Raw genomic sequence first — 24,689 nt, 5'->3', positions numbered from 1 at the left:
GTGCAACGTAATTTAAGTTAAGGGTTCATTTTAAGGGACACTTAACACTTAGACCCGTTTGCACCAAACGCACTTAGTATTAAGTGTCCCTTAAATTGAACCCTTAACTTATATAACGTTGCACCAACTGTTAAGTGACATTTAAATGGCTAAAGCTAGCCTTAAATTTAAGTGCTCCTGTAATGACCGCTTAGGTATTTAAGGGCGGGACTTACATTTGGAGTGATTGACGTTTTTTATGTGTGCTCAAAAACACTTGGAGAGGGGACAAAAACGTTGACAGGAATGTCACAACGATCACAAACGTTTATTTTCGTTAAACGTACTGAAAAGCAAAGCTCTAATGCATTCTCGTCCAAATTATGCAGTCGACTAAAACTACAAACCCTAAGGAACACAGAGAGCCCTTCTGCAACTACTTATCTCCACCATAGCTCTAGTCCGAGACTCCTAGAAACTCAGCTCTGCCTAAATGAAATAAAAATTACAATGCTATACTGATTGCTCTACTAATAGGAAATTTTTGAGGTGTTATACATTACATTATAATTTTCCTATGATGTCCTCTGAAAATAATCATTGCACTTTTCCGTGGGTTGACGCAAAATTACTCATGTGACGTGACTTCCCACATATCCTACGTGGAAGAAATTTTCCACAGCGTCTTATTTATTTGTTTCTCGTTGAGATCCGGCGATTTCCCGTTCAAACTATAATATTACGAAATATTTGTGGATTCGATACTTGTGGGGACCGTCCCATTCGTATACGTCCGCAGTATCAGTGTAAACATTCTTATCTTCAGATTGTTCCCAGTTCCAGCATCCGCTCTATCCTGTTATCTACGTATATTTGTTCCCGATTGAAACAGAAACAGAAAGATCAACAAATGATAGTCTAAGACCTGGCAACATTCACGAGAAAGAATTTCAGAAAGACTCATTCTTCAATATACAGGATGTCCCTAAATATGGGGGATAAATTCATTTTCTAGGTGATTTCAAGTTGAAAAGGTTCTTTAGGCGTATTTGAGGAAATGGACTTGCTAAAGTTTTAATATTATATTATTTGGATATTCAAGGAGTAGAAGATGATATTGGCAGACATTGATTCTGTTGCTTAAAGATCATAGAAGCCGTCAAAGTATGAAATTCCAGGTTTGACTCTTGAATATCTGATAACACAGCTACGTCACTGAGTTGAGCAAATGAATGGGGAAAGAAATGAACAACAGATATCAAGCAAGCATAAAAAATACCTTGGTAAAATGAGAACAAACAATTTTCCTACCTACATACCTAAAACCATTCATTCGAGAAATAATGAAAAATAAGAATAAAACTAATTGAAATAACCACAGGAACGACTACATCATTGAAGCTGAAAAATACGCTTTTTTCCTTTTAAAAACAAGAATTATCGCTGCTCTTAATCGTATTTCTTTGAGTTGAAGATAATTTCTCATTTTTTCCCAAAAAGAGGCATTCTAACTGAAGTTTTCTGCCATTTTTTCGAATTTGAGGAAACACCAAAACATTTGGCGCAACAAAATCATCAAAACATCGAATTTACCAACTGGGTATCAGGACTATCAGGCCATTCATTTCGTACGTTCATAAATCATTCATTAAGAGGCTGATAATAATTGGAATTTTGTTATTTGATTGACGAATTATCATGTGAACCTCAAATTTATCGACACTTCATGCCACCATCAAAACAACACGGCTGCAGCCAAAACATTTTACCTTGTAGTCTCAATGCCTTCGCTTTTTGATCAGCCAGATACAAACATTTTGCATCGATGCACTAAAGAGTGAATAAAAAGTAACGCGCAAAATTCATATCTTCGGTATTTGTAGAAATATGCCCGAAGAGGTCTTTTTTCTCATTACGCAACTTTTTATGCATAATTCAGGCGTTTGTCATGCAACCCTTATGAAGGGTAGTTGAGTTTTTCCCCACTTTTTGTGCCATAAATACCATTTCTTTTATTTTTTGTTTTTCATTGGAAGATTTCGAAATTTCAGCTATTTGGTGATAATGAAAGGTTGCCTGAATTTTCCGAGAAATATGAAAATAATAGTATTTTTCCTCTAGGTAATTTTATCGGAATTTCAACTGGATTTTACTGCTATGAATTCTCGGAAGTGCTATGCAAATATGAAGGTCGGTCGTGAATACCCGATTTCTAAAGTGTTGCGATGGTCAAGACATTGGAATTTTATTTGAACACCTACTTATCATATGTCATTTATAGAATAATAATCGGTTGTGAAGTTATCGTGGATATTATACATATTATTTAGGTTCATCCGTTTTCGGGAACTGCATTCATTCGAATATTTATGAGATCGGCATAATTTTGCCAGCTTATTCATTATTTATTATTTTGAGGCGCGAACAACCAAGAGAGGTTCAAAAACTTCGAAACATTCTGTCAAAAATACATACCTATATTGCAGGACAAATGCATGAACAGATCCTTCAAAGTATTCCAATTTCAGGCTCTACCACCTCAGTCAATTTTCGAAAATCATCTCGAAAAAGTGCCTCGTCGTTTGAGGCAAGTTGGTAGTTAATTTTCGCTTGCTGTGGAAGGAGTCAAAATCAACTTTCATGTAAGGTTAAAAGCATTCCCTACACAATTTATTAGATGGAGCATTTTCGCCATAAATTTTCGCAAGCTGAATTACAGTTGTTCTATTCTTCCAATTAAAGCAGAAAATTAGAACGTCCTCAAACGCTGTTTAGAACACATAATCTAACATATTCAACACAATAAAAAACGAGGTTTTCGTATGAAATTCAGAGCGATATGACAGAATATTTAAGATTGATGTCTAACCTCCTTGAAACTCCAGAATAAGCTGCAACTATGAAACATTAATAACACTTAAAGCCATTTCATTCAAACAGATCTAACTCCTATTTGTACTCCCAGTATTCAATCTACTTGAAAAACAGGTTGAGTTCAATTCGTTGCGTTTTTGACGCCTGAGTGCTTCTCAAATTCTCTGGGGATGATTGTATCGTAGATGCAAGGATTTTTTTTATATTGTTCACATTATTCAATCTCCCATACGGTGGTTCTTCAAAAGGATCAATTTTGTTCCACACAGTTCAAAATCAGAATTGCTCCGCACAAAGCACATATTTATCGACTATACATTTGTAAACACCCCTAAAGTTGACTGAATATCAGGAGTTGGATTGTGCCACAATGAAATCTTTGAAGCGACAAGAGGCTTTTCTCTTGTGAAAGCAAATTCACGTGGTATGGTTCCCAAGATTCATCAATCTTCAATAAGAAGGACCAAGGATTTATTCGAAACAATTTTCATAACTTCGTTTTCACAAAGAAATTCGTTTGATGAACTTGTGTTCTGATTTGGGACCCTCCAGATGTTTTTACAGGAAATTTTTCTCAGCTTTTACCAAAGAACGAATGTCAAAATGACAATTATTGGAAATTCCTTGTGTTACTTGAATTTAAACTTGTCTGGTATTTATTCCGAATCGGAATGAAAGAAGCCAGGATCAGTTTGCCCAATAATATTGTTGTGAACTCTGTTCTGAATAAAATGAAGAGCAGTCTGTTTCCAATCTACAATAATTCATAATAAAATGATAAAAGGTCGATCAGATTACGTCAAGTAGAATGGCGCCAGCAAACAGAATGGTTTATCGTCAAAAAATTTAAAGTTTTGTTAGGGTTTCGATCACACATACACATATCTCTAGATAGTGTGAATTACAAACGGAATGGAAGTTCTAGGAATTACAGAATAGTATGTTTTAAACAAGGAGTATAGCTTCGTCTTCATCGATAATGTAGAAGAAAGATTCAAAGATTCAAAACCTTAGAATATATTCATGAAATGTTCAACATTCTTTGTCTTCTTTCAGTTCATTCAGACATTTTTTTGTTCCTCATTTGAAATCCTGCTCAGCAGATCTTCCAGACCCAACAAAAAACATGAAACTGAATGGTAGATACGTATTTTCTTCAGAAAAATGATTTCGAAATTTCCTCGCACTTAAATCTATAAGTTACAAGAGTTGTACCGAGAGTTCAATCTGTTGTGGCATCAAAAACTAAAAATGTGGGGATATTACTACGAGTAATTGCATATACTTGTTGAATAATAATAATAATGGCAGCTGGTCTGTTATTGTGAATATTTTACGACTGCGGCATTGAACGTTGAATATATTTACTAACGCCATTAAAAAGACGCTGTCTTATTGTTTGCATGGGTAGAAATGCTCCTTCGATAGCCATTCAAGAGAGGTTGTTGTACCTGGATCCCATTGCACTTCAGCGATGAAAATGTCGGTATTTATTCGATTTACGTTAAATATCTACAAACTTCATCATAAGCTGTAATATCTATACTTCATTCAAATTTATTTTAGCAGTCGGTTGGCCATGAAATAATTTTCTCAAGTTTTTGTAACTAGAACGGAGTAAGGTTGGCACTCATGAAATATCGTTAATGTCATAACGCCGTTGCCACAACTAATATCAATTTTTATTACGAAAATGCCGAAAGTGATTGAAAAAAGAAACAGGGTTTCAGGAAGTGATATTTAGAATTCAGGTCCGCTCATTCAAATAGTTATACCCTGATATTCTAAAATCCACAATACGTCAGACTGTAGCGAACATATTCAATGTAAGAGAATTTATAAAATATTTCATCTGAATCTAAACGACATATATTTCAGCTGGATATTTCCACAATCAGAAAGATTGTGAATGAAGAGGATGACAAAGAGTTTCCTTCTATTGGGAGACCCAAAAAAGTGGTGGCATTTGAGAATTTTATGTTTGAGTGAATTAATGCGAAAAGTTTACAACAGGATTTTCGATAAATGTCATCGGAGAATAAGTTCCCTAAAATGGATTTTTCTATTTTTCATTTGACTTGTCCTATACAATGTAAATGTCTTAAGGTACTAATAAATACCTAATTTTTATTATTACATCAATGAATTAGTACAAATAGCCACAAATACGCTCAAGTTATCCTGTTACTTGTTTATTCATGTGAAATTTTTGTTCAAAGGTAAATTTCATCTTAACTTGAAACTTCCTTCAATTCCTTTTACTTATATTGATGCAAGATGATTTTTGTTGAAGAATTTAACATTCTTGTAATTATCTGTTAATTCATTCGGGAGATACCCATTCCCAACCACTGCATCATATGCATTTCATCTTCGAGTTAATATTTTTGAAATCTACAAATGATGTAAGCCAAAGAAGATAACGAACATCAACTCTCCTCAAGCTAGTGCATATTATGATATTATACTGATCTCTTATATTTTCCATGCAAATAACTTGATTTGGTATGACTTCAATCAGTTTGTATAAACTTCAATTATGTTCGTCACATATTTTCCGAAGAGATTCGACATTGTGATAAAATACCTAATAACAGAAACTTTTACGTAGAACGGGCAACATAGCGTTGATTTAAAACCCAAAAATGTTTTGACAAGCTTCATAACCTCACATTTTCGTACTATACAGAGTGAAATGTGTCAAATTTCCATGGCCAACCAACTGCTAAAATAAAAGTGAATGAAGTATAGACCTAGAATTGGCGCAGAATGGCGAATGCAAAGGTAATGAAAGGAGGAACCTTCTTTAGAGTAAAAATAAACTCGTCAATAAGCTGAAATAATAAAGAACCCAATTATATTCTTCGAACTAGTTTCGCGTCCGAGTATTTGTAGAAAACGAGCGTAACGTATAAACGAGTATTTTCCAGGTTGGCGTCGGTGTAAAAATAATTTTGTTTTTCCCAATATTCGCTGATTTTTTCGCATAAACGCCTACTCGATTAAATTCATGTGAACTGGGCGTATTTAAAGGTCGTCACGCATCCCATGACTCGTGTTTTTTCGCTGAAAACTATACTTGGTTGATAATTTCTGTAACTGTTATATCTACAAATGGTTTTGCTCTGACGATGTCGAACGAGACTGAAACCATGGTCGGCATCTACTCTTTCTTCAGACGAAATGTCATCAAAAGTAGGCATTTCACCAAAAATATGAAATATTCAAATGGCTGAGCTACAACACCTAGAATTTCGACAAAATTCAATTAAATTTCAATCACGGGACTGTGGAAGGTGACTCTGGCTTCGGAAAAACAAAACAAAACGTGTATATCTGATCAGTTAGCATCAGGTCACTTGAAAAAATTGTTGTATCCTGTTTCAATAGAAAACTATATTTCATTCACTTTTATTTTAGCAGTCGGTTGGCCATGGAAATTTGACATATTTCACTCTGTATAGTACGAAAATGTGGGGTTATGAAGCTTGTCAAAACATTTTTGGGTTTTAAATCAACGCTATGTTGCCCGTTCTACGTAAAAATTTCTGTTATTACGTATTTTATCACAATGTCGAATCTCTTCGGAAAATATGTGACGAACATAATTGAAGTTTATACAAACTGATTGAAGGCATACCAAATCCAGTTATTTGCATGGAAAATACAAGAGATCAGTATAATATCATAATATGCACTAGCTTGAGGAGAGTTAATGTTCGTTATCTTCTTTGGCTTACATCATTTGTAGATTTCAAAAATATTAACTCGAAGATGAAATGCATATCATGCAGTGGTTGGGAATGGGTATCTCCCGAAGGAATTAACAGATAATTACAAGAATGTTAAATTCTTCAACAAAAATCATCTTGCACCAATATAAGTAAAAGGAATTGAAGGAAGTTTCAAGTTAAGATGAACTTCACCTTTGAACAAAAATTTCACATGAATAAACAAGTAATAGGGCAGCTTGCGCGTATTTGTGGCTATTCATCTTAATACATTGATGTAATAATAATAATCATAGGTATTTATCAGTACCATTTACATTGTATAGGACAAGTCAAATGAAGAATAGAAAAATCCATTTTAGGGAACTTATTCTCCGATGACATTTATCGAAAATCCTGTAGTAAACTTTTCGCATTAATTCACTCAAACATCAAATTCTCAAATGCCACCACTTTTTTGGGTCTCCCAATAGAAGGAAATTCTTTGTCATCCTCTTCATTCACAATCTTTCTGATTGTGGAAATATTCAGCTGAAATATAAGCAGTATAGATTCAGATGAAACATTATATAAATTCTCTTACATTGTATATGTTCCCAACCTCTGACGTATTGTGGATTTTAGAATAACAGGGTATAACTATTTGAATGAGCGGACCTAAATTCTAAATAGCACTTCCTGAAACCCTGTCTTTTTTTTTCAATCACTTTCGGCATTTTCGTAATAAAAATTGATATTAGTTGTGGCAACGGCGACATTTCATGAGTGCCAACCTAACTTCGTTCTAGTTACAAAAACTTGAGAAAATTATTTCATGGCCAACCGACTGCTAAAATAAATTTGAATGAAGTATATATACATTTTTGTTCATATTCCGGTTGGCACTGAAATGAAGAATATGAAGCGTTCATTTTTGCTTCATCCGAATCCTCAATTCACAAGCTAAGGTGATTGCTAAATGTGTACTTCTGGTAGATGGGATTCTCCTCCAACCAGACAACACCCTGAGCGATCTCCGAGACGGCAAAAAAAAAACGTATACTGGTTCTATTAATTCATTCAAGCTCATTAATTATCGATCACTGTAAAGGTCAACATAACGCTTATCATTTGAAAAGAACTTTTATTCTAACTGACCTCAGTCAACTATCCAGAAGAACTTGTTCCAAACTGCGTATAAATGATTTATATCATACTTGGAGCTGGAATGTTGTCTGAAGATGATTTGTTTTGGTGCAAAATTACCATCACCGTAAAAAGATTAGGTATTTATCCTTGATACGAATAGGAACAGAATATTCCTGATAATTTCATTGTTACCAATCAGAGTTACTGTGAAAATTAGAGCTTAAAGGGGTAGCCTTAGGATTTTGGTGGAAAGGGTCATCTTTTCTCAGAGATCAATTCAAAATTGAGATCCTCAGAAACCTATCTTATACTCTGTATCGCTTAAACTCCGTATATATTACCGGTAAATTCATACGTTCAAAAAATAGTCCTCAGAAATCCAAAAATAAGGAATTAAAACAACATGGATATCAATAAATAAATCTGATCGCTACATGCATATCTTCAACTACCTCAACATTCCTGACTATCTATTTTCTGGGCGGAAATGGCAGTAAATATTTTCATTTTCACTGGAATGATTCCAATGTCAATGTCGATTATGAGTTGTAGGCCAAGCGACGTAATATCACTCGAAAACAGGAAGTATGTTCATTATTTTCGCCTATTCCTGAAAAGCCATGCACTTTAGTGATACCTCCATTGCAAATTTTATATGAAAAGGTGTTCTGAAGAACATATTCATCAAACTTGATGTAAATATTCATTTTACATTGTCGTATTCAATTCTATTTTATTATAATTATCTATTTTTCTATTTCATCTGCTTATTCCTTCTTTTTTGATTCAATTATTTGTTTTAGCTATTTATTTTCTCTGTCTCATACAGAGCGCTCGGTCAAACACTTCAATTTGAATGGTTAATCCCTTCTAGGAATATTTTTCTCCTTGAAGATTTCTAAAAAAATTGGTGGCAATGATCGCTGAAATAAAAATGAAATATTTCTCCCCTACTGTATACGTATATTCTGCTGAAGATCAGAACACTCCACTTTCGCCAGGGGAACCTAAATTTAAAAATGCCTACCCATTTTTTTGGACGCATTCGTTGTTCCATTATTTATTTTTCCGCAATCCGTGTCTGCTGGGGCGCCTAAAGTCAAGCTCCGTTTGATCTGCTAATGGTTTACTGAAAGGCGCTACAATGTTTTCGTAATTTCTTGGCAACGTAGTTCAAGTCGAGATTCCCAGAAAAATACGCTTCAAGTTTCATTAAATGTCCTCTAGATCGTAGAATTGAATAAAGATAAACATCAGTCACTACGGAAAAATGAAAGGGATTTTCCCAGGAAAACTCTGGGATCAAATAATTTCATTACAGGAAACAGTGGGTCAGTATAATCTTTAAAATCTCCAGAGAATCGAAAATCTCCAATTCATCTTCGCAAATGGCCACAAAAAAACCACAGCCTCTTTTTAATCGCGAGTAAAAGACAGGAGACAAATTACGATCATTTGTCTCTACGGAAAATAGGAAAACTCTACTGAAAAGCGCATTGAACCGTGTATATTCTTTCTTCCTTGTGGAAACGTTCATTATGCCCAACTGAATGATGAATGTGAGATTGTTTTTCTTCCTCGGATAAAGTGGCTGTAATAAATCACGCCCTGGACAAACGTCAGCTCATTACTGATGAAGCTGCTTCTCCCATTTCGTTTTTGTAGTTTCGATACATACAACGCAGGCGATACTGAGCTACTTCAAGATTTTTATATGATGTCAGTATTTCTAAAACAAATGCCGAAGACAGTGACATGTTATATGTACACTTCTAGTGCGAGTTATACTCTCTCTTGAAATTGACGACGACGTTTCGATCCTTTTTTATTCATTTTAAGTACTCTATTTTTGTTTCCACTCATTTCCAGAATTTTCGCATTTTCATTATTCCCATATTATATATTCAGCAATAGTAACAGTACTACAAATTGAATTACAACATGCAAATACCTTATGATAACATATATATACACAAAAAAAATACAACAAACTAATGTTAATGAAACAAAGAATATAAAATCAATAACACTATCCCTACTGCTAACAGTGTGGCGCACTATGGTATATTAATACTGTGTGTGCATCATACGAGGATATATTGACATCTAGTTAGCTTGGACCAATTCCATGCATGAAAAAAATATTGCGTTGCGATAGCAAAAAACAATAACTCACTAGAAGTGTCAGTGTGAAGTTTGAGGTCAAAAAAGTAAACCAGAGTTACGCAATAAATTAAAAGAAAGAAGATGTCCACCGAAATTGTGAAAATCGAAAAATTGGAGTATCGAGCCATCATCAAATACCTGTATTTAAAAGGGTTTAGAGGTAAGCAGATTTACGAAGATATGCTTAATACCCTTGGTGATCAATGTTCTTCGTATGCGACCGAGAAAAATTGGACTGCAAGCTTCAAAAGAGGTGAATTTTCCATTGAAGGTGATGACCGATCGAGAAGGCCAGTTTCTGTGTCAGTCCCCGAAAATATCGCTGCAGTTCATGACATGATTTTATCAGACCATCGAATTGGGCTGAAACGGATATCTGAAGCACTGAATATTTCATACGAACGCGTTCATCATATAGTTCACTTCAATTTGGACATGAAAAATGTTTGAATGTTGACTAAAAGCGTGCAAGGGTAGAAGCATCGCGTTCGATCTGTGCTCGATTTGAAAACGATGTAGACGATGTAGAATTGTTACTACGGATGAGACTTGGGTCATTTCTACGATCCAGAAACAAAACAACAATCAATGGAATGGCGACACTCTAGTTCTCCAAGACTTAAGAAGTTTCGTGTCCAAAAATCTGCTGGAAAGGTTCTTGCTTCAGTTTTTTGGGATTGCCATGGAGTAATCATGATTGATTCTTTGGATAAGGGTAGAATAATAACCGGAGATCACTATTCGACATTACTGACCACTCTACGGAAAAAATTCAAGAGAAAAAACGCGGAAAGCTATCCAAAGGTGTTTTGTTTCTGCAGGACAACGCCCCTGCACACAAATCTCATGTTGCCTTGCACAAACTTCGTGATCTAGGGTTTGAATTACAAGAACACTCCCCTTATTCACCAGATTTGCCTCCATCCGACTATCATCTCTTTCCTCAACTGAAAAAAAGTTTAAAAGGTCGTAAATTTTCTTCCAACGAGGAGGTAATAAAAGCTGTGGAGGTCTGGTTTGCAGATCAAGAAGAAACATTATTTTTGAAATGTCTAGAGACGTTGCAGGTTCGCTCTAATAATTGTATCCAATTAAGAGGAGAATATGTTGAGTTATAAAATATTTTTACTTTGAAATTTTGTTTGGTTCTATAGTAGGCTAAGAATTTGTCAATATATCGTCGTAATATTCGGAATAACTCAACTATATAAGAATGAATCATCCGAATATTCATTCCATTGATATACGAAAATAATTTTTGTGATACCATACAGCACCAGTGAATTGTAAGCATTTCCTAATTATTGGAGCTGAACCGATAACTGAAACCCCCGAGTATTTCATTCATTAGTCGACACCAATTTGAACAATTTATTTCACCAGGAAATGACTACCGTCTAGACAATGATCCAGATAAAAACCGTTCAGCTCCGGTGATTCAAGAACTGGGCCGCATCCATTTCGCTCATTTTTCAATTTTCTTCCTCAGATTCGGCCGTTTTATTGGAAGGTGCGTGTCAGATAGATATGATAAAATATAGAACAGTATTTTCCGAGATATCAGTGACCAATTCGATCGTTTATTCCCGCCACAAGGAGCCACGTTGGCTGAAAGGAAGCTAATTGGACCACACACGTCTCCCTGGGGTACCCCAAGTTCGAGGATCGGTACATGGAAACGGCTGTTATCTAGACGGCGAAGCAAAGGCCCAAAAACGGCGTCTACAAAAGGTGCCCAGCGCAAAATCAGGAAGAGGTACCAGATTCTGAAGATACCCAGTCATAAAATCAAGTCGCACTGGGCCTGGACCACAGAGATAACGTTCGAACCTGAAACTTCGATAGTTGGAAAAATTTCGGACGTAGCAGTGACCATAAAACAGTGGTGGCGCGATGTGGGGCTGTGCCCCAGGCCGGCCCCCACTGCGGTAGGGGTACCAGCGTCGCGCCGTAATCGCAAAGGGGGGGCTTTGCGACACATGGGCACGTCCTTTAGTATGTGCAAACTGAATAACTGCAAAATTAAGAGAAGTGAGTATGATGCTACTTTTTTGTGATGTATTTTATTGTTGAATCTATGGCTAGAAATTTCGAAAGCCTATAACTCTTCGTTTAGATTTTCATCTTGGAAATGCCATTTTCCAAAAAGTGCAAATTTCACTTGATACTTTGTCAAGACCGAACGGTTGTGCCGAAATGAATGAAATTCTCAGGTTTATTACTAGATGAGTTGCACTTTCAGAATATGTATCATACTTAGATCTACGATAATTTTCCTGGAACGAAAACCACTCGAAAATTGGCCATCAAAAAATTCCCAAAAAGAAAAATGGACAAACAATGAATTCGATTTTTTTCTGAACAGTGTCAGATATCTGAAAGTTTCGTGTAAAAATATAGGTATTCGAATACGCTGAATCTATTGCAAGTATTCCCGGAAGCCTATCTCCTTCCGTTTAGATTTTTATCTTGGAAATAGCATTTCTCAAAAATTGCAAATTTCAATCTGCGATATCTCCTGTTATATTCGTCTGATCCAATTGGGATTTCCGGTTTCGTAATCAGCGTTGATAAGACTTTCATCCTAGCACAAAAACTCAATTTCGAAAATCTCGATTTTTTGGGTCAAAAATGAGCAAGGGTTTAGACCCCCCTAAAATGACCTATTTGCTACTCTGTCTGAAAATCAGGATGTTCTATCACTGTCTTAGGATATGGAGTGCATAGAATTTGTTTTGAAGATTCTATAAAACCAACTAGCTGATGATTCAATAGAGAATTGCACTCCAGAGAGCTCTTCGAAGTCAACTCGAAAATGAAAAGTGGAAAAACAAAAAAAATTATTTTCTCCTAAACAGGGTCGAATATTTGAAATTTCGGTATGAAAATATAGGTTTTCGAACACGCTGAATCTATTGCGAGTAATATCGAAAGCCTATCTCCCTTCGTTTAGATTTTCACCTTGGAAATGGCAATTTTTCAAAAATCGCAATTTTCAATCTGCGATATCTCCTGTTATATTCGTCTGATCCAATTGGGATTTCCAGTTTTATAATCAGCATTGCCAAGGCGTCTACCCTAGCATAAAAACTCGATTTCGAAAATCTCGATTTTTTTGGGTCAAAAATGAGCAAGGGGTTAGACCCCCCAAAAATGACCTATTTGCTACTCTGTCTGAAAATCAGGATGTTCTATCACTTTCTTAGGATAGGGAGTGCATAGAATTTGTTTTGAAGATTCTAGAAAACCAAACAGTTGATGATTCAATAGAGAATTGCACTTCAGAGAGCTCTTCGAAGTCAACTCGAAAATGAAAAGTGGAAAAACAAAAAAAATTATTTTCTCCGAAACAGGGCCAGATATCTGAAAGATTGGTGTTAAAATATAGGTTTTCGAATAAGCTGAATCTATTGCAAGCATTCCCGAGAGCCTATCTCCCTTCGTTTAGATTTTCATCTTTGAAATGGCATTTTTCAAAAATTACAAATTTCAATCTGCGATATCTCCTGTTATATTCGTCTGATCAAATTGGGATTTTCGGTTTCATTATCAGCGTTGATAAGGCTTTCATCCTAGCACAAAAACTCAATTTCGAAAGTGAGCAAGGGTTTAGACCCACTAAAAAAAACTTGCAAAGTCATAACTTCGCGTCAGTCGTTTCCCCACTGCTTTTTTCAACTCTCTTCAAAGCCTGTTTAAAAAAAAATAACTGAACATCGTTTCCATTCGCGTGAGTACGAAATTCATCGTTTCGCAGCTCTACACTCGATATTTTCCTCTCACCAGCCGAAAATATTCCCGTATTTTCCCAGTTTTCCTTGACGTCAAACAATTACAAAAACCGAAGTTGTCGAAACATTTCAACAATCATTATCCTTTCCGTCAGTCTGCACCCGACGTAACAATTCGTTCCCATGGGTGTAAAGTGGAGAGCAATGTTTGCAGAAAATAATCATTTCCTATTCCAACGGGGAACTGTTATTACGTCATCGCTGAGATCGATAAACGGTATTTTTAGATTAATTTCTTTTGGCCGATCACATGTTACACTCAGAAGCAGGAAATGCAGAAATCTTCGTGGAATTCGAGTGCCTTCGTTTACGACGTTTCGAATTTCACATTTCAGGAACGCCTTGAAACAAATTCGGACATTGGCCCAATTGGCATGGACGGGTTATGGATATTTGAAATCTCAGTATATATCAGGGGATTAGTTACAGTTACATCCACGATTCTTTCATACAGAAATTAACCAAAGCTTCAAGAAGAAGCTCACATCATTTTTCCCTCAGCAAATCAAAGAATAAATATTCAGTCGAAACTCAAGTATAATTCAGCAACAAGGTTCTCATTGGTCCATCGCTCGCGGATATCATAAATTTCACAGTGAACTCCGCAACTTTTCATCGTAACGAAGCAGCTTAGCAGCTTCCCCCTCGAATTTCATCGCTGAAAATTCTTCCAAAATGGTCCCATTCTTCACTGCTTTGAATTTCATTTCGTGTCCTCGAACGGTTTAATCTAGGTAGCTTGAATTTTCATTCATAACCCGACAGACGTGGACAGAATGCTCGGTCATACGAAGTGGGGTTTATTGAATTTTGCTCCTCCACTTAATCATATCGGGTGTTTTTCTTTGCGGAAATATCTGCCAGTCTGAGATCCAGTCGAACGGTGGCTTGAATGCCAATCATCTCGTAAAAAAAAATATATTCGAAAATCTCGATTTTTTGGGTCAAAAATGAGCAAGGGGTTAGACCCCCCTAAAATGACCTATTTGCCACTCTGTCTGAAAATCAGGATGTTCTATAACTGTCTCAGGATATGGAGTGCATAGAATTTGTTTTGAAGATTCTAGAAAACCAAACACTTCATGATTCGATAAGGAGTGCAGAGAGCTCTTCGAAGTCAACTCGAAAATGAAAAGTGGAAAAACAAAAAAAATAATTTTCTCCTAAACAGGGTCGAATATTTGAAATTTCGATATGAAAATATAGGTTTTCGAACACGCTGAATCTATTGCGAGCAATATCGAAAGCTTATCCCCCTTCGTTTAGATTTTCATCTTGGAAATGGCAATTTTTCAAAAATCGCAATTTTCAATCTGCGATATCTCCTGTTATATTCGTCTGATACAATTGGGATTTCCAGTTTTATAATCAGCATTGCCAAGGCTTACATCCTCGCACAAAAACTCGATTTCGAAAATCTCGATTTTTAGGGTCAAAAATGAGCAAGGGGTAAGACCCCCCTAAAGTAACCTATTTGCTACTCTGGCTGAAAATCAGGATGATATATCACTGTCTTAGGATATGGAGTGCATAAAATTGATTCTGAAGATTGTAGAAAACCAAACAGTTGATGATGCAATAGAGAATTGCACTCCAGAGAGCTCTTCGAAGTCAACTCGAAAATGAAAAGTGGAAAAACAAAAAAAATTATTTTCTCCTAAACAGGGCCAGATATTTAGAATTTTGGTATGGAAATATAGGTTTTCGAAAACGCTGAATCTATTGGGAGCAATTTCGGAAGCCTATCTCCCTTCGTTCAGATTTTCATCTTGGAATTGGCAATTTTTTAAAAATCCCAATTTTCAATCTGCGATATCTCCTGTTATATTCGTCTGATCCAATTGGGATTTCCAGTTTTATAATCAGCATTGCCAAGGCCTTCACGTCAGAACAAAAACTCGATTTCGAAAATTTCGATTTTTTGGGTCAAAAATGAGCAAGGGGTTAGACCCCCCTAAAATGACCTATTTGCTACTCTGGCTGAAAATCAGGATGTTATATCACTGTCTTAGGATATGGAGTGCATAGAATTTGTTTTGAAGATTCTAGAAAACCAAACAATTCATGATTCAGTAGAGAATTGCACTCCAGAGAGCTCTTCGAAGTCAACTCGAAAATGAAAAGTGGAAAAACAAAAAAAATTATTTTCTCCTAAACAGGGCCAGATATATGAAATTTTGGTATGGAAGTATAGGTTTTCGAACACGCTGAATCTATTGGGAGCAATTTCGGAAGCCTATCTCCCTTCGTTCAGATTTTCATCTTGGAAATGGCAATTTTTAAAAAATCGCAATTTTCAATCTGCGATATCTCCTGTTATATTCGTCTGATCCAATTGGGATTTCCAGTTTTATAATCAGCATTGCCAAGGCTTTCATCCTAGCACAAAAACTCGATATCGAAAATCTCGATTTTTTGGGTCAAAAATGAGCAAGGGGTTAGACCCCCCTAAAATGACTTATTAGCTACTCTGTCTGAAAATCAGGATGTTCTATCACTGTCTTGGGATATGGAGTGCATAGAATTTGTTGTGAGGATTCTAGAAAACCAAACAGTTGATTATTCAATAGAGAATTGCACTCCAGAGACCTCTTCGAAGTCAACTCGAAAATGAAAAGTGGAAAAACAAAAAAAATTATTTTCTCCTAAACAGGGCCAGATATTTGGAATTTTGGTATGGAAGTATAGGTTTTCGAACACGCTGAATCTATTGCGAGCAATTTCGAAAGCCTATCTCCCTTCGTTCAGATTTTCATCTTGGAAATGGCAATTTTTCAAAAATCACACTTTTCAATCTGCGATATCTCCTGTTATATTCGTCTGATCCAATTGGGATTTCCAGTTTTATAATCAGCATTGCCAAGGCTTCCACCCTAGCACAAAAACTCGATATCGAAAATCTCGATTTTCTGGGTAAAAAATGAGCAAGGGGTTAGACCCCCCTAAAATGACCTATTTGCTACTCTGGCTGAAAATCAGGATAATATATCACTGTCTTAGGATATGGAGTGCATAGAATTGATTCTGAAGATTGTAGAAAACCAAACAGTTGATGATTCAATAGAGAATTGCACTCCAGAGAGCTCTTCGAAGTCAACTCGAAAATGAAAAATGGAAAAACAAAAAAAATTATTTTCTCCTAAACAGGGCCAGATATTTGGAATTTTGGTATGGAAGTATAGGTTTTCGAACACGCTGAATCTATTGCGAGCAATTTCGAAAGCCTATCTCCCTTCGTTCAGATTTTCATCTTGGAAATGGCAATTTTTCAAAAATCGCAATTTTCAATCTGCGATATCTTCTGTTATATTCGTCTGATCCAATTGGGATTTCCAGTTTTATAATCAGCATTGCCAAGGCTTCCACCCTAGCACAAAAACTCGATATCGAAAATATCGATTTTTTGGGTCAAAAATGAGCAAGGGGTTAGACCCCCCTAAAATGACCTATTTCCTACTCTGGCTGAAAATCAGGATGATCTATCACTGTCTGAGGATATGGAGTGCATAGAATTTGTTTTGAAGATTGTAGAAAACCAAACAGTTGATGATTCAATAGAGAATTGCACTCCAGAGAGCTCTCCGAAGTCAACTCGAAAATGAAAAATGGAAAAAAAAAAAAATTATTTTCTCCTAAACAGGGCCAGATATTTGGAATTTTGGTATGGAAGTATAGGTTTTCGAACACGCTGAATCTATTGCGAGCAATTTCGAGAGCCTATCTCCCTTCGTTTAGATTTTCACCTTGGAAATGGCAATTTTTCAAAAATCGCAATTTTCAATCTGCGATATCTCCTGTTATATTCGTCTGATCCAATTGGGATTTCCAGTTTTATAATCAGCATTGCCAAGGCCTCCACCCCAGCACAAAATTTCGATTTCGAAAATCTCGATTTTTTGGGTCAAAAATGAGCAAGGGGTTAGACCCCCCTAAAATGACCTATTTGCTACTCTGGCTGAAAATCAGGATGATATATCACTGCCTTAGGATATGGAGTGCATAGAATTGATTCTGAAGATTGTAGAAAACCAAACAGTTAATGATTCAATAGAGAATTGCACTCCAGAGAGCTCTTCGAAGTCAACTCGAAAATGAAAAGTGGAAAAACAAAAGAAGTTATTTTCTCCTAAACAGGGCCAGATATTTGGAATTTTGGTATGGAAGTATAGGTTTTCGAACACGCTGAATCTATTGCGAGCAATTTCGAAAGCCTATCTCCCTTCGTTTAGATTTTCACCTTGGAAATGTCAATTTTTCAAAAATCGCAATTTTCAATCTGCGATATCTCCTGTTATATTTGTCTGATCCAATTGGGATTTCCAGTTTTATAATCAGCATTGCCAAGGCCTCCACCCCAGCACAAAAACTCGATTTCGAAAATCTCGATTTTTTGGGTCAAAAATGAGCAAGGGGTTAGACCCCCCTAAAATGACCTATTTGCTACTCTGGCTGAAAATCAGGATGATATATCACTGTCTTAGGATATGGAGTGCATAGAATTGATTCTGAAGATTGTAGAAAACCAAACAGTTGATGATGCAATAGAGAATTGCACTCCAGAGAGCTCTTCGAAGTCAACTCGAAAATGAAAAGTGGAAAAACAAAAAAAATTATTTTCTCCTAAACAGGGCCAGATATTTGGAATTTTGGTATGGAAGTATAGGTTTTCGAACACGCTGAATCTATTGCGAGCAATTTCGGAAGCCTATCTCCCTTCGTTCAGATTTTCATCTTGGAAATGGCAATTTTTCAAAAATCGCAATTTTCAATCTGCGATATCTCCTGTTATATTCGTCTGATCCAATTGGGATTTCCAGTTTTATAATCAGCATTGCCAAGGCCTCCACCCCAGCACAAAAACTCGATTTCGAAAATCTCGATTTTTTTGGGTCAAAAATGAGCAAGGGGTTAGACCCCCCTAAAATGACCTATTTGCTACTCTGGCTGAAAATCAGGATGATATATCAATGTCTTAGGATATGGAGTGCATGAAATTGATTCTAAAGATTGTAGAAAACCAAACAGTTGATGATGCAATAGAGAATTGCACTCCAGAGAGCTCTTCGGAGTCAACTCGAAAATGAAAAGTGGAAAAACAAAAAAAATTATTTTCTCCTAAACAGGGCCAGATATTTGGAATTTTGGTATGGAAGTATAGGTTTTCGAACACGCTGAATCTATTGCGAGCAATTTCGGAAGCCTATCTCCCTTCGTTCAGATTTTCATCTTGGAAATGGCAATTTTTCAAAAATCGCAATTTTCAATCTGCGATATCTCCTGTTATATTCGTCTGATCCAATTGGGATTTCCAGTTTTATAATCAGCATTGCCAAGGCTTTCACCCCAGCACAAAAACTCGATTTCGAAAATCTCGATTTTTTGGGTCAAAAATGAGCAAGGGGTTAGACCCCCCTAAAATGACCTATTTGCTACTCTGGCTGAAAATCAGGATGATATATCACTGTCTTAGGATATGGAGTGCATAGAATTGATTCTGAAGATTGTAGAAAACCAAACAGTTGATGATTCAATAGAGAATTGCACTCCAGAGAGCTCTTCGAAGTCAACTCGAAAATGAAAAGTGGAAAAACAAAAAAAATTATTTTCTCCTAAACAGGGCCAGATATTTGGAATTTTGGTATGGAAGTATAGGTTTTCGAACACGCTGAATCTATTGCGAGCAATTTCGGAAGCCTATCTCCCTTCGTTTAGATTTTCATCTTGGAAATGGCAATTTTTCAAAAATCGCAATTTTCAATCTGCGATATCTCCTGTTATATTCGTCTGATCCATTAGGGATTTCCAGTTTTATAATCAGCATTGCCAACTCTTCCACCCTAGCATAAAAACTCGATTTCGAAAATCTCGATTTTTTGGGTCAAAAATGAGCAAGGGGTTAGACCCCCCTAAAATGACTTATTTGCTACTCTGTCTGAAAATCAGGATGTTCTATCACTGTCTTAGGAAATGGAGTGCATAGAATTTGTTGTGAAGAATCTAGAAATACGAACAGTTAATCATTCAATAGAGAATTGCACTCCAGAGAGCTCTTCGAAGTCAACTCGAAAATGAAAAGTGGAAAAACAAAAAAAATTATTTTCTCCTGAACAGGGCCAGATATTTGGAATTTTGGTATGGAAATATAGGTTTTCGAACACGCTGAATCTATTGCGAGCAATTTCGGAAGCCTATCTCCCTTCGTTCAGATTTTCATCTTGGAATTGGCAATTTTTCAAAAATCGCAATTTTCAATCTGCGATATCTCCTGTTATATTCGTCTGATCCAATTGGGATTTCCAGTTTTATAATCAGCATTGCCAAGGCTTTTATCCTAGCTTAAAAACTCAATATCGAAAATCTCGATTTTTTGGGTCAAAAATGAACAAGGGGTTAGACCCCCCTAAAATGACTTATAAGCTACTCTGTCTGAAAATCAGGATGTTCTATCACTGTCTTAGGAAATGGAGTGCATAGAATTTGTTGTGAAGAATCTAGAATTTCAAACAGTTGATGATTCAATAGAGAATTGCACTCCAGAGAGCTCTTCGAAGTCAACTCGAAAATGAAAAGTGGAAAAACAAAAAAAAATATTTTCTCCTGAACAGGGCCAGATATTTGAAATTTCGGTATGAAAATATAGGTTTTCGAACACGCTGAATCTATTGCGAGCAATATCGAAAGTCTATCCCCCTTCGTTTAGATTTCCATCTTGGAAATGGCAATTTTTCAAAAAGTGCAAATTTCACTTGAGAGTTCGTCAAGACCGAATAGTTTTGCCGAAATGGATGAAATTCTCAGATTTATTACTAGAAGAGTTGCTCTTTCAGAATATGTATCATATTCAGATCTGCGATAATTTTCCTGGAACAAAAACTTTTCGAAAGTTGACTTTGGAAAAATTCCCAAAAATTGGGTTCAGTTGAAACTTCGTCAAGATCGAACGGTTGCGCCGGGGTGGATGAAATATCGAGATTCGTCACTGAAATTGTTGCTATTTTAGAGTATGTTTCACGTTTAAATCTACTATGATTTTTTGCTAGATTCCACCTAACTCGAAAGTTGTTAATAAAAAAAAACTTTTCACCTCCACTATCGATACGAAATCAAGGACTTTCGCGGTTGTTTTTCGCATCCTTTCCAATTTCCAACGTCCTTCATCCGGTCAGCAAACACAATCGACTCCCTGTAAAGACGTCAAGCTGAGACCCTGACATATCATCACCAAATTGCCACATTCGTCCTCGCCGGTGCAAACTGGAGGGTATCCTTGAAAATGCACATTTATAATTTGAAGTTTTCCCCACATAGGGATGCTCTCTCCCGATATGCTTGCAGCCAATAGTGTGGGTTTTGGGGGTTGAGTATTTGTAGACCGTTCTAAGAATAGGGTGCTATAAATCGTGGCCTTCCAGATCCAAGTGGGATTTCGTCGAAGGGAGTGAATTCGGTCTCGTGTTCCTCTAGGGGGATGGTTTCTGTAATGGGGTTGCGGGGCGTGCGATGTGGATGAACATTAGAACTTTTTCGAACGAGCGATTCATTGTTTCGGCGAATTCGCGTGCTGCATTTTCATGTGCTTCAATGCGGAGTGGTTTTATGTGGATGGAAAAGCCGTAGGGAAAGATGTATTGTAGGTATAAAGTGCAGAGTTCATGAATTAACTTCATTTTTTTCCTTTTCAACCGATATCGATCTTTTCGTTCAGTTTTTCTAAAAATTTAACTCTCATTCTCGAAATATTTTAACTTTTACTTCCCAATACTTACATCAACATCATAACTGTAAAAGTCCTTGTGTTTGTTCGTATGTTTGTCTACTCATAACTCCCGAACTAGATGTCTGATTTTGATGGGAATTTCAATATAGTGTAGAGAATTTATCAACTTATGCTTTCGTGTAACACTCATTCCTATATGATGAAGAGATGACGAAAAATATAAATTATTTCTGACTAAGTCGTGCATGAAGCTGTGGATTTCAGAGATATAAGGCTTTTATGTGAAATGCTTTTCTATACAGAATGAGTCTTTGACTCGTACAAATATTTTAACACCAGATTCTTGAGGTCAAAAGAAACACTTCTTTTATTTACCATTTTTCCCGAATGGGCTCGGTTTGAAAGATACAGACTGTTGAAAAACCATTAAAAAATATTATTTTTAGTTCTATCACACAAACGGTTTCATCAAATGAAATTAATTTCGGAACACAGGTTTTCATTTATTTGATTAATCTTTTTCGAACACAAGATATCACCCACGTCTTTCAGTTTTCTCATTATGACCATTACGTACTATAAAAACATCAAAAATTAAAAGAATCCAACTCTTGAAACTGAGTTGGAAGCTATCTAATGAATATTTGAATGTTTTATAAAATAAAAGTAATCTTTATATTTTCTCCTATATTGCACCGTTTTCGAGTAATTTTATGTTCAAAAATTAAAAAGTATCTGTGAAATTTGAAAAATTGGGTAGTTTGGCTGAATACAACTCTGTTTAAAATATCCACAGATGTGTTGTGACGCTAGTTTAGCTAGTTAATCTGAAGGTAATTTTGTTCTTTCAGGGGTGGCACAGTTCTTTATGAAAACTTGAAATGGCTTATACAGTGTGACAATTTAAAAACTTGCCAGACCAATTATTTCGCGACAAGGATGTTTTTAAAGAAAATGCCGGAACAGGTCAATTTTTAAAGGGAGGAGGACATATTTTAAGCTAAATTGTAAGCCGAAATCTCCTCAAACCTAGGTGTAGGGGCTATCACCCTTAAATAGGGAGTAGAGGGTGAACTAAACCTCAGTTGGAAGACAATATGTCCCTCTACATAATACCGTGGTCTTTCAATTGAGGAATAGCTCACCCTCTATTCCCTATTAAGAATTTAGGGGTGACAACCCCTACACCTAAGATTGAGGAGATTTTGGCTTACAATTCTGCTAGAAACATGTCTCTCTCCGAATTAAAATTGACCTATTCCGGCATTTTCTCTTAAAACATCCCTGTCGAGATATCATTGGCCTGGCAAGTTTTCAAATTGTCAACCCCAGTAACTACTTCGAGCACTCAATAAAATTTTCAAACCAAATTATTCCTATAGAGGGTCAAGTGATCTTTCAATTGAGGTATAGCTCACCCCCTATCCCTATTGAGAATTTAGTGCTGATAGCTCCTACACCTAGGGTTGAGAAGATTTCGGCTTACAATTCTGCTCAAAATATGTCCCAGCACGAATATAAATTGACCTGTTCCTGCATTTTCTGTGAAATCATCCTTGTCGTGACATAATTGGACTGGCAAGTTTTCAAATTGTCACTCTGTATCTTTTTATCAGGGCCGAATCGGAAAAAATGATATAGGAAAAAAGTGTTCCTTTTGACCTCAGCAATCTACCCTTAAAATATTTGTACGAGTCGAAGACAATAACAACCGAAAGATGTACTTCTGCGAATTGAAAGAAATAACCTAATTTCACCAAACTTTATTGCGAATACAACTCTTTCATAATTCATCCTTGACCGCAACACCCACATCGAAATAATCCAGATGATTCTTGTGTTCTTTGGGATCTTTACCGTCCCACAAATCAGTCGCATAAATCCTGATACTCTTCTTAAGGTTCGAACTTGGTATCTTCATCATGAGGATATCCTGCAAAAAATCATCCATGTGCAGGAAATCAAATGGACCTCTCAAGGTGGTATACTTCATCTTCTTAGCATTCAGAGCCACGGCCGTGGGTATGTTGAAACCGTCGATATCCAGAGACCTTTCCAGGTCTCCTTGGGAACTGGATTCGCACCAGAGCCACCCCCATTTGTAACCCTTGTATTTGTCGTAAACATCCGTAAGGGTGTTCAGTAAGTTCGTTCTGCATTTCGAGCGACAGTCCAGGATGTGTGGAAGGAATACGATGATGCACAAGGGTTTTTCCAAGCATTTCTCATATCTATCCTGAGTGATCAGTTGGTTCACCAAGGAGTCTTCATCGTATTCGCTCATTTTATTGTTGATCCATTCCGTTATGAAATCTGGGTTGAGGTGGACGTTGTAATGAAGGTAGAAGGTTGCTTCCTGTATAAGAAGAATGCCAGTTGGGTAGCCTGCAACATCGTATTCCTTAGCCAGCGAGGGATTGTTGGACACATCCACAGATCCAAAGTTGACCTTGTTCTTCAAATTTTGAGCAGCGTCATACCAAATGGGAATCATGTGTTTGCTCTCAGGTACACTGGGGGAATAGAAGAGGACCATCCATGGTTTATTGTCCTTCATTATACTATCATCGAAGTTCTCATCGTTCAATTGTATGACGTTCTTGAAGAAATACTGGAACCCTACGTCTTCCACCGCGTCTAAATTAGCAAGAACTTGGTTCATAACCAAACTAACGATGTGTTTCGCTGTGATGGGACCTGAGAACTGTTGAAGCTGCCCTCTTCTCACGATGAAAAACGTGTTCGGTTTCTTGATTCCCAATTCGTGGGCCAGTTGCTTCTCCCTGTCTATCTGCAGACATGCGAATTTTGTTATTTCTTTCAGCTCCTCAGCTGCCTTCATGAACTGGCCAGCAACATCCTTACACTGCTGTGACAAAGGGGAGTAAGCGTGGAGGATTATTGGTTTCGCTTCAGATTCAACATAATCTTCGTAATTATCCGAGTTGACCTTCAAGATAATTTCACTCTCCCGGTACAAACACAAACATTGACCGACGAAAAGAAAGAGGAGAAAATTCATCGCGGAAATTTCGATCTTGTATCACAATGACATAAGCATGACAGGAGAGGTACTTTCTGTGAGCATTCCGTTCGAAGTACCCATTTCTGGTTCCATTATCGACCAAATATAAATTGAATTTCGCTACGTCACACAGATAAAGGTTTATGGTTGGAAATGGTGTTTCGTTTGTGCGTTAAAAATTTTATACCGAGAAAAATGATCGTGGGTGGTCTTCGGTTTGATAAGAATGACTTCATCTTTACTCCAATAAGGAACGATCGGTTCAATAAGCATTGTTT

The 24,689-nt window shown here is 36.5% G+C and overlaps 2 protein-coding genes across 5 annotated transcripts in view; one reads left to right on the top strand and one right to left on the bottom strand.

The window, feature by feature from the left end:
* Positions 1 to 24,689, top strand: part of LOC123316289 (dual 3',5'-cyclic-AMP and -GMP phosphodiesterase 11) — a 131,678-nt gene that overhangs the window by 71,006 nt on the left and 35,983 nt on the right. Inside the window, exon 2 of one of the 4 annotated variants that reach the window (XM_044902284.1) lies at positions 11,368 to 11,909. The exons of the other annotated variants lie outside the window; for them this stretch is intronic. Within the exon in view, the coding sequence (XP_044758219.1) occupies positions 11,858 to 11,909 (52 nt within the window). The 5' untranslated portion in view covers positions 11,368 to 11,857. The remainder of the gene's footprint in view (positions 1 to 11,367; positions 11,910 to 24,689) is intronic. 4 annotated transcript variants of the gene reach the window in all.
* Positions 23,134 to 24,487, bottom strand: LOC123316290 (protein disulfide-isomerase A6 homolog). The gene has a single exon (XM_044902287.1). The coding sequence runs from the start codon at positions 24,406 to 24,408 to the stop codon at positions 23,170 to 23,172; it is 1,239 nt and encodes a 412-aa protein (XP_044758222.1). The 5' UTR covers positions 24,409 to 24,487; the 3' UTR covers positions 23,134 to 23,169.

This window comes from Coccinella septempunctata, chromosome 7, assembly GCF_907165205.1.
Source record: "Coccinella septempunctata chromosome 7, icCocSept1.1, whole genome shotgun sequence".
In the NCBI taxonomy this organism is placed as follows: Eukaryota; Metazoa; Arthropoda; class Insecta; order Coleoptera; family Coccinellidae; genus Coccinella; species Coccinella septempunctata.
This window is presented reverse-complemented; position numbering and strand designations above follow the sequence as displayed.